We start from the raw sequence: 16339 nt of genomic DNA on the forward strand, positions 1-16339 counted from the left end.
GTTCCTGGCATTGAACTCTTTCAATAGTGTACTGATGCCTCATATCTCTTTATATCAGCATTAAAATGATACCAAAAAGCCTTGCTGATGCAGTATGCAGGTAATTGAACAGAGTGCTCCCAAGTTACTTGGTATGCTTTATAGCTCGGCGAGCTAAGCATTGGAATAGCAGTTTACGACTCAAACCAAGGCTGTGATCAAGAAAGTGAACTGTGTGTGTGCTCATTTCAGTGAAAACAAAGCTCAGCTAATGGTTTCTCTGGGGCGGTGAAAACAGCTCTGTGAGCTCTATAGAGATAGCTCAGCCAAACAAATGGAGTCAATCATTGAAGGGACTCTTGATTGGGTTGAACATTGGCACTTAATAGGTCTGTATGTAAAAATGATGTCAGAGCTAAATTGCTCTCGCCTGAAAACTCACAAGTCCGTCACATATACTAGTTTATTTAAGCACATTTTGGGAAGAGCTGAGCCTAAAGTCTAAAAATGTCAACTATCTATGACCAAAATTCATGTGCACGTCTCGACTCTTTCCCACTTTAATTACTGAAAATATCTGTTTATGTGTTGGAGTGAATGCATAGAGAAGCTTATCAAAAATATGGAGTGTCTTCTGTTGTTGAAGTCAGTATAAGTAGAAAAGTACAGACAAATTTTGGTGGTGATAGATCAGTCTTTGAATGTTTTAAGCGACGTAGGTTAAGCCTTTTACAAATTGTCTCCAGTTACTTTCTTTGCATCACACTACAGGACCACAAGACGAGCAGGCGTGCATGTCCGTTTCATGACGAAAAGTAGTCGTTTCAGTGTCAAGTCTTTGTTAACAGATTGCACCAAAATGGACTGATTATATTGTAAATGAACAATTTCATTTTCATGTGAAAAAAATATATAAGGAGAGTTTGTTACTAAACTGACATGCTTCTGAACATAATGCATGGGAAGCCAATTACCTGCAGGTCACCCCTTAATCCTGGGTTCCATTTGACTTTAAATTTGCACATACTCTATTTTTAGCTGCAAATGTGTGCAAAACAGTCATGCAGTAGAGTGTTGTTTAATGAGCGGAAAGACCAAGGGGGCTTTAACACAGCAGAAATAAAACAGCTCTTGGGGTTGAGCCTGATTTTCCATTGTCCACCGTCTGTCTATCAACATGCTCATGTCCGTGTACCAATGGCACTTTGACTTGATTTAGAATTGTACTCCCAATTGTTATACATATACACAGGAAATAACTGAAAATCAACAGGTAAATGACCTTAAATGCCCAAAATCACCTCATTGCCTGGCATTGGCTGCCACTGACGGCCATAGACGTTCAATCCGTTTGAAGTGGGAGGGATGGCAGCGAACGAATATTCGCTGCCACCCTCCCACTCATTCCAATTCACAGCAGAAGGTTGTTTTTCTGTAGTTATTTGTAGAATATCCTACAGTGATTTCCTGACCAATGTTTCGATAATCGTTGTATTGCCATATCGTCAGATCATCGTTATCGTGAGCTTTGTATCGCAAATCGTATCGCGAAGTACCAAGAGGTTCCCACTCCTAATATACAGTATGTAAATATAAATTGTGTGGATTCATCTAAACTAAACCAAATCAGTCTGTTAATCTGTCACTATACTCTTGTATAAATAGGAGCCAAGTACGGAAGTCAAGACTTCGTCTTGAGTGTATTTTTTTCTCTGCAAAGGGTATTTGACCCCATGGAGCCAAAAAATATAATCAACTTTTACTATTGTTGTTGCTTTCTATCAGATGCAGTTGAGAAGGGAAATAAAAGAAAATAAGGAAAAATAATAATCATAATAAAGCACATAATTTTATGTATGGTTGAAATTAGTGTTAACCGTCATCGATAGTAAAAGAAAAACATTGACGATGCTTTGTTCTGGAATGTGACTGTTTCACAATAGGCATCAAGGGGTAGCAGAGATGCATTTTTGTGCAGCATTTTTCTTCGTACACCCAAAACATTGTCTTCCTGAATAGCCGAATTCATCTGCCCACTCCGTCTTAACCACAAAGCCAGCTGCAAGGAATAAAAATGGACCAGTGACCTTGCCACTTGACAAAGCTTTTAGGCATGTGCAATATCAGCTGCGCATGCCTCTGACGTGAGGTAATATAATTTGTCTAATGTTAGTTCGTCTACCTTGCATTTGCTATAGACCCACCTTCACTTAAATTTGAATGGATGGATGACTGATGGAAAGAAAAACAAATGCAGCCCCAGAAAAAACATTTCTGCAACTTATCATCAGATGGGAAATGTGAAAGTAAAACAATCCCAAAACAGCCTAATGGGTATTGTGTGGTGAGATTTCTCTGATTTCCAGTGACATCACATAAGACTTATCTGTTAATTTTTTTTTTTTTTTTAATTAACTCAGTACTTGAGTATAATAAAAAATATACTTTATACTGTGAACAATAACGTCCTGCTTCTTTGTTCATGCATCAGTAGATATGGTACTGCTTTATACTGTACACCTCAACAAAAATGAAGATTGTAATGGTTTAGTTGTAGTAGTCTTTAATTCGTACTTCGTTATATTATGTCAGTTGACAGGTGAGCGGGGCGGGGTTTACACCTACATGCCCACAAGGTGTGATAATGGCATTACTTCTTAACATTTCACCTGTAGCCTCATTAATTACCGTATTTTTTAGACAATAAGTCAGGGGTTTTTTTTTTTCATAGTTTGGCCTGGAGGTGCAACTTTGGAGCGACTAATGTGTGAAATTATTCACAATTTCACAGTTTATTATGTCAATTCAGATGTTATTTTCACACTAAACTGCAAGACGGCGTTCAAAGCCTGTGTTTCAACATTGGCGGTTACTTATAAAAACAAAAACAACTGAGAAGGCAGAACAAAATAGCACCAAAAAGAAAATCATGTTCTGCAGATTGCAAACTGCAAGTAGCGAAATATGCACCTGAAAATGGTAATCAAGCAGTATAGAGAAAGTTGTGTCATCTAACGTTAGCATTAAGGGAGTGCCAGAAAAAATCGATTATTAGATGCATCGCGATTCGACACGTGACCATTCGATTACAATTCATAAATGTTCAAAAACGATGACATCACCTAATAACGTTATGACAGCCGCTCGTAGCGGAAAGAAATTCAAAACACGTCAGCCGCCCGAAAACCTTCAACGGACGCATGCACAACGTTATGGTGGATGCTGCCAGTTACTCCGCGAGAAATTTAAGATTAAAATTAAATTCAAAAGACTGGAAAATAAATTTATGTATGAGACGGGCAGGAACCCAGCGGTCGCTCTTCTGTGCGCAAGTTATGTTTTTAGAGCAAGCGGGGAAGAGAGATAGTTCATTGCTCCTTGTCTTTCAGATGTACAGCAGTAGTTTAGATTAATGTCAGTTGAAAAATGTCCTTAGTGAGTTGCTAAGTCCCGTATGCGTCTATAATAGGAGAGTACATGAACCCTCTTTTACTTTTTAGCCCTTATTGTTGTTGTTTTTGAGATGTTAACACTTAGCGCTAAGCTAATTAGCTAATTCGCTAACGTGTATTTCCATATCCATTTTTGCGTTTTTGGTGATGTACTAAAGTTACTCTAGATGCATGTGTAAAACCATGATTACGTACAGCGGTAAGACTAAAAACATGTGAAATAGTATAGAATCTGTGAAAACAAAGTATATTGGTTAAAAGAATTCTTATTTCTAAAGACACTTTGTTTCCAGAAAATGTGGAATCCATTCCACCTGTGTAAATTTTATTGTATTGTTGAGTGAAATAAGTACTGCCTTTGAAGTAGCTAATGTTTTTGCACCTTCTTGTGAAAAAGAGTATCTCATGGTAGCTGTGTGTTGTATGGGTATATTGAGAAATAAGTACTGCCTTTAAAATGGTTAATGTTTTTATACTTTCCTGTTAAACTTTTTTTTTTTTTTTAAGGGCATATTTAGAGAAATGTTTCCATCGTTCCTGTTGAATACTTTAAATAAATAATGGACCTAAATTTGTTTGGCTACTTTATTAATTAGTAATGCACGATGCATCGATAATCATGATATTCGTGATAATTATCTATCCCGTGATCATCATTCAATAATCCAATCGTAGCACCCTGAATCAATAATCGAATCGAATCGTGGGGTGCCTCAGATGGCACACCCCCAGTTAGCATACCGTACACTTAATCAGTCTGTTGTTCTCGATTCGATTTTTATTTTAAATTGCCTTTCAAGATCACATGTGTGCTCTTGGTGTTCGATTTTATCAAATAAAATTCCCTCCAAAAATGCGATTAACACTCTGGTGCGACTTACTAGTATGTTTTTTTTCCTCTTCATTGCGCATTTTCTGGCTGGTGCAATTTATAGTCCGAAAAATACGGGACTGGTTTATTATTTTTTTTCATGATTAAAATATGGTCGTGTTGTTAGCATTTTAATTAACAGCGACTTTAACAGTATTGTTGATTTATTATGAACTTGAACTTGGTTTCAGTATTGAAGTTGAGTGACACCCATTCAGACCTCTGCAATGTCACTTCTCCAAGCTACATAAATGAAAGAAAGTTTTTATATTTCTTGGCTAATGCTACTGAGCGTTCTTATGTGCTTTGCGCTCCAGTGGAACCGCCGCAATGACATGGATTAATCCAGTGTTGACACATCATATCACATGTCGACCACACTGGTTTCCTCACCGGATTCATAATATAGGTCAGATGCAACAGGCCAAATTTGGCAAACGGGGATTTCCACAGTCCTGATTACATCATGCAAAGCAAATGAATACTACATTAATTGCATACACAGTGGTACCTCTACACATGAAGTAAATTCGTTCCAGGACCTTGTTTGTAAGTCGATATGGTCGTATGTCGAGCAGTGATTTCCCATAAGAATACACTATAATTCCATTAATTCGTTGCACAGCCTGAAAAACTACACTAAATCCTTAATAAATACTGCTGGTACTATTACAAATGGCATTTACACATAGCAAAACAAATAAATTAATAAAAACCGGAATAATAATAATTCCTGTAATAATGTAACGAATCTGGTTCTAATGTGGCGGACATGTTTTGCGTGCTGTACCTGAACGCACCACGTGGCTGACGTCACAGAGAGGTGGGAAGTTGAGGTGAGAAGGTGCGGTTGAGATTTTACTTTCTCTTTGAATGTTTTGTTGTTGCCGTCAACTACGGCGGACAGTAGGCGTGTTGTGTTTCGCAAGTTCTGAAATACATGATATAAACCTGAAGAAGCTGGCGATTTCTTTGGCGATGTTACCACAATAATAATTGTCAACTTATGAAGGCTAGCGAACGGAGGTCGGAGGAAGACCGTCGACATCGTAGACATTCTACGGCCGTATTGTTAAGCCAGTTCAGATGCGCACCCCATGCTCATATTTTTCTATCATTTCCGCCTTCATCTCAATGGTAAGGGTCACTTTTTTGCTTTTTTCACCACTAACCTTCTTGGAACCTGTGCTGATTTCTCTCACAAGAAAATCCGCCGTGCGTCCATGTGCGGAGCTATCATGTCGTCGGATGTACAGTGGGGCAAATAAGTATTTAGTCAACCACCCATTGTGCAAGTTCTCCTACTTGAAAAGATTAGAGAGGCCTGTAATTGTCAACATGGGTGAACCTCAACCATGAGAGAGAGAATGTAGGAAAAAAACTGAAAATCACATTGTTTGATTTTTAAAGAATATAGTTCCAAATTAGAGTGGAAAATAAGTATTTGGTCACCTACAAACAAGCAAGATTTCTGGATGTCAAAGAGGTCTAGCATTTACCATTTACCATTTATAACGAAGTCTAATGAGGCTCCACTCGTTACCTGTATTAATGGCACCTGTTTTAACTCATTATCGGTATAAAAGACACCTGTCCACAGCCTCAGTCTGTCACACTCCAAACTCCACTATGGCCAAGACCAAGGAGCTGTCAAAGGACACCAGAGACAAAATTATAGACTTGCCTGCACCAGTCTGGGAAGACTGAATCTGCAATAGGTAAAACGCTTGGTGTGAAGAAATCAACCGTGGGAGCAATTATTACAAAATGGAAGACATACAAGACCACTAATAATCTCCCTCGATCTGGGGCTCCATGCAAGATCTCACCCCTTGGCGTCAAAATGACAACAAGAGCGGTGAACAAAATTCCCAAAACCACACAGGGGGACCTAGTGAATGACCTGCAGAGAGCTGGGACCACCGTAACAAAGGCTACTATCAGTAACACAATGCGCCGCCATGGACTCAAATCCTGCACTGCCAGACGTGTCCTCCTGCTGAAGCCAGTACACGTCCAGGCCCGTCTGCGGTTCGCTAGAGAGCATTTGGATGATCCAGAAGAGGACTGTGAGAATGTGTTATGGTCAGATGAAACCAAAAATAAAACTTTTTTGTAGAAACACAGGTTCTCATGTTTGGAGGAGAAAGAATACTGAATTGCATCTGAAGAACACCATACCCACTGTGAAGCATGGGGGTGGGAACATCATGCTTTGGGGCTGTTTTTCTGCAAAGGGACCAGGACGACTGATCTGTGTAAAGAAAAAAAAATGAATGGGGCCATGTATGAGAGATTTTGAGTGAAAATCTCCTTCCATCAGCAAGGGCATTGAAGATGAGCCGTGGCTGGGTCTTTCAGGATGACAATGATCCCAAACACACAGCCAGGGCAACAAAGGAGTGGCTTCGTAAGAAGCATTTCAAGGTCCTGGAGTGACCTAGCCAGTCTTCAGATCTCAACCCTATAAAAAGTCTGTGGAGGGAGTTGAAAGTCCGTGTTGCCCAACGACAGCCCCAAAAAAATCACTGGTCTAGAGGAGATCGAGGAATGGGCCAAAATACTAGCAACAGTGCGTAAAAACCTTGTGAAGAGTTACAGAAAACGTTTGGCCTCCGTTATTGCCAACAAAGGGTAAATAACAAAGTATTGAGATGAACTTTTGGTATTGAACAAATACTGATTTTCCACCATGATTTGCAAATCAATTCTTTAAAAATCAAACAATGTGATTTTCCTTTTTTTTTTTTCCACATTCTGTCTCTCATGGTTGAGGTTTACCCATGTTGACAATTACAGGCCTCTGTAATTTTTTCAAGTGGGAGAACTTGCACAGTTAGTGGTTGACTAAATACTTATTTGCCCCACTGTAGAAACGAATGGAGAGTCAAATTTTACATCGGATGTCAAAAAGATTGTGTGTCAAAGTCATCGTATGTCGAGATTGTTTCTTATTAAATGTGGAGTGAACACAATTCCACAGATTCTCGACCATGTGTACAAGGCACTGTCATGAAAGGGTCATCATCTCGACTGAGTTCATAGGGGGTTTTAACTGGGCAACATCCCTGTAGTGCAACACACTTTCTTTGCCTCGTGAACAAAGCTTTGTTTTTGGCAGTTCTAGGTTCATATGAAAAACACTTACTGCTGGAAACATAGTTGCTTGTTTTTTACCCTCACTAGTTAAAGAGCACAGTTGTTCTTGTATTGTTGAAATTTTGGCACTTGAACCTTCATAACTCTGATGCCATTTCGTTGAGAAACTGCAATTTCCTGCTGGTAATAACTTCAAATCCCTCAGGACATAAGCTTGCAGTTTTCAGACGTCTCTCTTCTTAATAGAGATTAGCTTGAGATAAACAATACGGAGTAGTTGGAAGGTGCCCTTTTTTTGTTCGCTCTGTGTTTGTGTGAGCTAAGGTAAACGTTACCATGTCCGTCAGTCGGCGGCCTTGCTGATGTCACTGAAGATCATATGTCTTGTCACTTTCAACATTCTACCGGTGCTCAGTCATTGGCGAGTATCAGATGACGACTACAAATGCCTGGCGCAGCTGATGCACAGCTGAAATAGCCATGCCAGGGTTTTAATACACTCCTTTCTCCTAGCAACCAGACTACCTAATCACCTATGTAGGCCATCGAGTGAGGTTTATTCCAGGGGGCGCTGCGCTGCTTGGTAATGGGTTTCTAGGAATTACATTGATATCAAGTATCCAGGAATGTCTCTCTGGGTTTCGCCTCGCTAAACCACTCCACTGATGGATAATTGCATTAATCCTGAGATGCCATTTGTTTTTCACTTTCACCAGGAGAAGTTGCAGACTGAAAATATTTTGCTCTTCATTGGGCTTCTTTCAAGGTTTCCTAAGATTCTTTCGAATGTGTTACTGGAATGAAATGCTAAAATTCCCGTTTTGTGAGAATTGTTTAGGCTTTTCCAGCTCAGCTGTGTACAAGGAAAAATCCATGAACGTGTGGATGGATGAGTTTGCTAGTGAACCGAACTAAATCTGACCTCAAGCCCATCAAACACCTTGAAGTAGAACAAAGATTCAGGTCCTGTCACCCAATATTAATATCAGCTACAGAAAAACTTCAGAAGAAGCTCAGGTTCAAACCCACTGCCATCTGCAAAAAGGAGAAATTTGAGGTTCCTTTAAGTGTAGTAACTATGTTTCCCAATGATTTTCTCAAATGTTTATTTTAGGCTCCTTCATGATGCTTTACAGGGCAAGTGACTATTTTGGTTGTTTTAAAAAGAGCTTAACTTAACCGTATAAAGACCTGGAATGCGCGATTTGTTGGGTGGCAAGAAAACTAACATGATAGTGGGCACTAAATACACGAAGAACAATTTGAGTTAGCTGCCAAAATCTCTGATATATAAACACTTTAATGTCTAAAGACCGGAGAGAACCTTAAATGTGTATTGGTGACAGAATTCAAGTAATTCAAAGCCCATATGAGATCTTGGGTAATGAAAAAGGTTGGTCTGGCTCTTCTCTTTCTTGGCCACAAATCTGATAGGGAGACAGGTATTACTTATTAATAGAAGTCTCTGAACCCTTCATTCATGAAAAATGAAAGGCTTTGAAAAGTCTGGCGGACTACGATTATTTCTTTTCAAGGAAAGTGTATAAACAGGTATACATTTTTAAAAATAAATTAATACAAATAGAAGTACACTCAATATGGCCCCCAAGTAACACTCTAAAAGTGTTTTATTTTTTTGTCAACTTAGTTTATAGTATTTAAATCACTGCTTTCCACTAACGATTGACCTCCAATTTAAATTAAACTGGGAGAACTGGCTGTGAATGCTCATCTTTATTGGTAACCTTCCCAGTCAAAATGGATTGGACGTGTAGTTTCGTTAATGGGAGCCAATGAATTAAATGAATGCCTTATAAAGGATTAATGATTTGAGCTCGCAACCCCCTAAGTGCTCTATTACAGTGAGTGAGTCACTGTCACATATTTTTTCCTTTTTAAAACTTGGTGTATCCTCCTCGTCTTTGATTTCAGAGTCTGTATATGACCTCCTCCCCAAAGAGCTCCAGCTCCAGCAGTCGTCCACCCAGACCGACCCAACCACCATGAGTCAGAAGAGCGGGGGAGAGGCGGGGCCTCCTCCATCTGCGGCCTTGGCTTCAGGTGAGCAACTGAATCGGCTGACGAAAGTCATGATCTGGGATCAGATTCTGCTTTCCCCTTTGTTCCCCAAGAACCGTGGGAGAACAGGAAAAATAGGCATTTAAATGGTGACTGAGTGTAACTTCACCCTTTCACCAGTTCCTGACACAAACTAATCTGTGACCGTAAGATGCATTTAAAGCTCCCTTCCATAGCTGTTTAACTAATTAGCGCTCTGGTTTTACACCTCCTCTGTCGCACAACTGGCAATCATAGCAACAGAGGCATAGCTCACTATTTGTGTCTCGGATGCTATGTTCATCAATAATGCAAACACAATGTGTGCATGGAGCTCTTAACAAATACTATTTTTCTTTTTTAAAAATCACCATTACAAAGAAAAATGTAACCATGTTATTTTTAACACCGCTAGGCTATTATTCTTGTTCTTAACAAATTGACTTATGATTGTTCTATCCAACTCGTTTTTCATGTTATGAACCACTGCTTGGTCATTTTTTTTCTTTTTCGGAGTGTGACCCAATACGTATAGGCAAGCGCCGGCCTATGAAAACAACACCACTCAAATGAATTGGGAAAAGAATGGAACAATTAGTTATTCCTCGATATAACCGTACAAGTATTATCCACTATTGCTAATTTTATGTTCCATTGAAGCGCTCTTAAAGCTGATTTATGCTTCTGCGTTGCGGTGACGGTGGACCTACGCTGTTAACGCAGACCCGATTTTCGACCCTCCACCGTAGCCTGACGTGCGCCTCCAAAAAGTCCTGACTATGCGTCACGTCAAGGACTGTAATTGGTCCGCTCAGAACGTTGTTTCCGGTTCAGCACAACAACACCGCCATTTTCAAACGTTCACAAGTATCTTTTGTGTCGCCTACGCTACAACGTTTGTTGTTCAATATTGATTAGCTACAGCTGCAAATATACATGTTCCATCTCTGTTGCCATTGCTGTCTATGACCGGAAGAAAACTAAAGGAATTCAACAAGAGTCCCCCCAAAATGGTACAAAGACAAAGCCACACTCCTCTAGTGGCTTGGCGAGGAATTATAGAGCAATGCGCAGAACTTAGAATGCTCAATGATGACGTAGAGTCTAAACGGTTGCTCCGCCGTCAACGGAACGCAGAAGCATAAATCAGCCCTTATCATTTAAAAACACCAATGCTTTTTTTTTTGTAAGGGCTAAAAGCACAGAATACAGCACACAATTATTAAGAGTTTAAAAAAAGGTAGTCTGAAAATGTTGGTATTACATAATTCCCACACGGAACAAAGTGCTCATTGCCCCGTGTTCCAGACGAGGTTGTTACATTGTACCTCCTGCTTCTATGTTGTTGCGTCATACGTTTTCAAATATAATGTTCATTAAAGTATTTTGCAGCACATCTCCCTCGATTTCGCACTGTACGGCTCATGAACCAAAATCAGTATAGAATGTCACAGAGATGAATGAGTGCTCAAAAGCAGCAGCTGGAGAGTGTCCACACCTGTGCTTAGAGCACTGGGCAAGTCAAGGACTGGAGACAGTCCCGGTAAATACATTATTTCTTGCACCGATTAGAATTTTATGGCCCATCACCGATTTTTGAAAAGCCTGACCTGCCAATTCTGTTTTTTGTTTGTTTGTTTATAATCAACAGCAAGCATTTATAATCAACAGCAAGCACCTTTATTGTTCCAATCAATCTTGTTTCATTGTAAAACATTGATTATGTCAGAAACACCTTTTTTCAACTGTACTTGCAATAGTTCTCTAAAAATAGTTAAAAAGTTAAAAACCTTTCTTGCAGACTACTCTAATATACTTCACCAAAATAAAACACATAAATATTTAGCTTTATAAAAAGAAAAGGAACTTAATAAGATTTCAAAGAAGTGAACTACTATCAGGTCTTTAAGTCTTTCTTTTTTGCATCTTAATACGTTTTAGTGCTGGACCAGTTTAAATGTGAGCCAAATGTGAGCTTTCACTAAACAGGTATTATCTGGCTGAATTCACTGATAAAGGAACGACTGTAATGAGGCCATCTAGTGGCCGCAAAAACAATTATCACATAGTAAGTAATATTGAGCGGCATTACAAATTTCACTCCTTCCCAAATTAATATAGCAAAGAACAGCATACATTACAATCGTACAGTATATATTTTATTAGGGTTGCAAAATTATGAAAATACCCAAAATATGCATTTATATGCGCATATTATTGACCGTGAATGCCTGCGGCCAAGTGCTAGTGGGCTGATGTGGCTAACTGACGCTAGACACGCTCGATGAACAAGCTCCGTTATGTTATTAGTGATCAACCGATGACCGATTCTCCACATATCGACACCTTTAATTTCTGGGAGTGACTTTTTAATCTCTTCTCATTTTTTGATGCAACACTAACATACATTATTTCTAACAAAGGTTGATATGGAAGAGTGGGGGTTTAATAGTATGTTTGAGTAAATTACGTTAGTAACTTTACATACTGTAGAATATTAAAAACAATAGGTAGTATTAAAATAGAGGCATCCAGGGGCCTCCAGTCTTGCTTGTGGCCGTTCTCCACTATTTTCCTCCCTGTCCTTCTCAGCAATGACATTTTTCACATACGAGTCCTGATTTTTGGTGAAGCCATTCTTCAGTCAACCCTGAGGTGGGACTCAGACAATGGCTGTCTGTTAAAAGACCGATGACATCCTATGCATCATATCAGCTCTTTAGACTTAAATGGAATGATGTCCATTTATAGTGTTTTGAACTGCCAGGAGCTTAACACACTTTGTTTGTCATTTCACTCACTTTTTGCTGCACGTCCCCTCTGATGCTTGTGCTTGATGTTTTTTGTCACTTTGCTTTTTGGGCATTTGAAAATAAACATTTGGGTCATCGGCTTTTACAGTGCAGTGACACATCAATGCCGCAGCATCTGCCACCACGGATCATGTGAATGGCTACTGCCTCAAAATACCCGTTCATTCAGGCATCACTCTTACGTAATGTGGCTGTAATGCGAAAGAAATGTAGTTTGTGCCAATGTGCTATTCTTTAAGTTACCACCACACATTTCCACGTTTATGAATGTGTTTTTGTAGTGAGTGGTAGTTTTATGGGGTTTTTTTGTTTGTTTGTTTTTTAGTAAAAGGTAAGATAACTTATTAAACAAAAACCAAGACTGTGTGTTTTCAATTCTACAGTCTCTAAAAGTCTGAAATATCAAGTAAATCTAAATATTGTGCTTGTGAGAAGTTGCCATTTCCCACATAAAAAAGGATTTACTCTATGTGTCCAAGTCATGAAAAAGTGAAGTTGGCCAATCATTGTACTGGACAAATTAAAGTGGTCTGATCTTGGATCGTGGTTCAGGACAGGTGAGCCACCATTCTTTACAAATGGGAACTATTTTAGTCTGGAATTGTATCATAAACGCAAACTGCTCAACAGCGTTTTTTTATTGAGACAGCTGCACTGTTAATGAATCTTTTTTTCTATCCTGACCCGAAACAGTGCTGATCGGAAGCATGACATGCTGTAGAGTCCCTCTGAGGATCAGGAACCTAATGACTGCTTGAAAACATCAGAAAGCAGTGCTCCCTACACAATTTGAAGTTATCCAATTTACTGATTGACAGAGTCTTGAATGATCAGCTCTCTTGTTGCTCATTGGCTGTCTCATTTTTATTGCAGGAAGTTCCCTCTGAGGCAGGGAGTGTCTGCATATAAAATGGTCTGCAGTTCACTGCTCCATAGGTCAGAGGCTTGTTTATTCTGTCTCTTATGGCTACGCTCAGTCCCAAAAAAATCTTCCAATTGGCATGCGCAAAATACTTTTGACTACTGAATGCACATTGCACAAAGTGTAAGATAACCCTGGCAACCCTGGCAAATTTAATTTGACTCCACATTACCAGCTTGCAAATTGGGCTCTAGATGAAAGTTTGGACCAGATTTTCTTAAGTTTCTTTCTGGCAATGTGTATGTACGAATTTGTAGCTTGCTTTTGTTTTTGTAAACGAAGCATGTCAGTTTTGTCACATTGATTTATGGGAGAAAGGGTTTTGTAGGAATCTAAACATAGTGGGAACCTTTAGTACCCTTCTCAACTTTAACTTCAGAATTTGTGATCAATGCTTGACAGCTCTCGCATGCACAGTGAGGGCATAGGAACCATAACATTCTAGAAATTACAGTTGGGAAGAGGGGAAAATCAATTCAAACCCTGCACAAATTCAGCTGCTTGAGTGGGACTGCTAGCCTGCTCCTTGCCGAACGTCCTTGTTGACTTTTTTCTCTTATGCTGCTGCAGATGCCACGTCTTCCACCTCCAGCCCCTCTGCTTCCTCCTCCTTGGTCATGGGAGCCCCGAGCTCTGGTTCGTCCGCCGGCCCGTCCGCCGACCATCTCAAGGCGCCCCAGCACCATCACTTGGCCGGAGGAGAAGGAACTGTAGCTTCAGAAGTGCAAGTCATGGAGGGAGGACCCGCATCTGCTCCCAACAGGAGCAACAGCACAGCGGGCGCCGTGGCAGGAGACCCCGGTTTAGGAGTTCAGCAGCCTCAGAACACGCCGTCAAAGCGGAGGCCCGTATTGAGCATATCCCCACCACCTGAAGACCTGTTCGATGACAGTCAAATGTCCTGCCTGGAGGAGCCCCCCGCAGCCAGTGTCCCGGGTCCGGACTCAGAGCATAGCAGTAGTATGTGGGCCGATGACTCAGTTTCCAACTTCAGCTTGGTCAGTTCCTTCTCCTACAATGACAACACGGAGGTGCCACGCAAGTCGAGGAAAAGAACTCCCCGCCAGCGGCCGGGGCCCAAACCAGCTCCCCCGGAGGACAGCATGGATGTGTTTGATGCAGACAGTGCCAAAGCGCCTCATTTTGTTCTGTCTCAGCTCGGCCCAGACAAAACTTGTCCCATGACTAGGTGGGTGTCACAATCTTCAAATACATGAAAGCTAATTCAGATTACAGTGGGACTTTAAGATTAATTCGTTCATTGACCAAACTCATGACTCAGTTTTTAAATAATTTGACAACAGAAATGAGATTCATTTGCTCCAGCCCTCCCCCCCAAAAAATTTTTGTCTTCTAGTCTTTATGAGACAAACTTTAAGTTTTACAGCTTTATTAAACTTTAACCCTTTATAGGGTAAGTGACAACTTTTGGTAATTCAAATGTTACCTCATAAAGACCTGGCATCCATTTACGTGGACATCACATTTTGGGTCATGTAGGCCATGAAATTACAAATTAACATTTGGTATGCAAGTGTGACCTACATAACACAAAATAATATATCCCCTTATGTGTAATGTCAAATCTCAAAAATGTTTTCTTTATCATTATTGTATTTTTAAATTTATTTTTACATATTTTTAATGATGAAATGTTAAAGCAAAATTAACACAATAAAATTAAAACAAATACTCTTGTTAGTGCCCCCAACAACACTCTGAAGTATTTTTATTTATATATATTTATATCATAGTACTGTATTGGCCCGAATATAAGACAGCCCTGATTAGAAGACGACCCCCTTTTTCAAGACTCAAGTTTGAAGAAAGACTTTTTGAACACCAAATTAATTTTTATACAGAAAATAATTACAGTACATCTGAAACAAATGATTATAACAATATATTTGAGGGAAAAGCATGTTATTTTGCCTCATTCAAATCTTAATATCTGAACATTTAAATATGTAAACTAAAGTGCAATCACATTCGTAAATGAATGGCTTCTGGTTTTTGAAATGTAAATAAACCAATCTATTGTGATAAAACAACAAAATTGCAATAACTGCATTAACCATCAAAGTGAAGTCTAACTGTAACTGTAGTCTTGAAACAAATCTGAATAAGGAAAAACATTGCAATAAAATAATGCAAACTGGTTAAACTTGAGAGTAGCTGAGAACTGTCATGACAGAACATCGCTTCAATGATATCTGGCGCCATCTATTTTCATGGATGGGTATAATGTCTAGACCACGAATATAAGACGACCCCCACTTTTTCAGTCTTATTTCAATGCAAAAAAGACAGAGTCTTATATTCGGGCCAATATGGTATTTAATTCATTGCCCGCCATTGACAACGATAGATAACTCATTTAAACTGGGAAGAGTGGCTATGAATAATCATTCAGAAATAGCTCATGTATTAAATGAGTCCTCTATATAGGGTTCATCATTTTTTTTTCTTTTGTCGTTGCAGTTCTCTTGAGTCGGGGACAACAGCAGCCGGGGGATCACTATCTACTCAGTTCCCTCAAAGGAGTAACGGGAAGGAGTTAAAGATGTTAGTGCAGCCTGAGACCCAGCACAGAGCTCGATATCTGACCGAAGGCAGCCGAGGTTCTGTCAAAGACCGGACACAGCAGGGATTCCCGACCATCAAGGTTGGACAAATGAGCTGCTAGCTGCTTATTGGCATTGGAATGTTATCACACACCACACTAAGCCCAAGTCCAGCATCCATATTCCTTGGTTAGCTTTGTGATGACTCCACCTAATTTTAAAAACGAGGTCATTTGCTCCCCTACAGTATTAAATCTCAGCAGGCAAGTAGGTTAACATAACATGCAGTTCTGCCTTATATCCTGCCAAAAGGCCTTCAGATTAACATGCTTCTAGGGTTATGTAAGAAAAGAAAGACTGTTGATCACAGTGGATACGAATTAGAATTCTAGAATGAATACTCTAAACCGGGGGTGTCCAAACTTTTTGCAAAGGGGGCCAGATTTGGTGTGGTAAAAATGTGGGGGGCCGACCTTGGCTTACGTCCTTTACGTAGAACAATATATTTAAGCAAATTTTAGCAAGTATTTCTGTGTGTCACATTTGCTTTATATTTTTTTTTGTGCTGAAACGATTAATCG

The 16339-nt window shown here is 39.7% G+C and overlaps 1 protein-coding gene across 3 annotated transcripts in view; it reads left to right on the forward strand.

Moving 5' to 3' along the window:
- Positions 1-16339, forward strand: part of nfat5a (nuclear factor of activated T cells 5a) — a 42764-nt gene that overhangs the window by 13178 nt on the left and 13247 nt on the right. For 2 of the 3 annotated variants that reach the window (XM_057836810.1, XM_057836811.1), the window contains exons 2-4: positions 9334-9462; positions 13765-14383; positions 15676-15859. In XM_057836810.1, the coding sequence (XP_057692793.1) occupies positions 9334-9462; positions 13765-14383; positions 15676-15859 (932 nt within the window). Of the gene's footprint in view, positions 1-9333; positions 9463-13145; positions 13209-13764; positions 14384-15675; positions 15860-16339 lie in introns of all 3 variants that reach the window. The other variant, XM_057836812.1, reaches the window with a different exon arrangement.

The sequence above is a fragment of the Corythoichthys intestinalis genome, chromosome 5 (genome assembly GCF_030265065.1).
Source record: "Corythoichthys intestinalis isolate RoL2023-P3 chromosome 5, ASM3026506v1, whole genome shotgun sequence".
NCBI classification, from domain to species: domain Eukaryota; kingdom Metazoa; phylum Chordata; class Actinopteri; order Syngnathiformes; family Syngnathidae; genus Corythoichthys; species Corythoichthys intestinalis.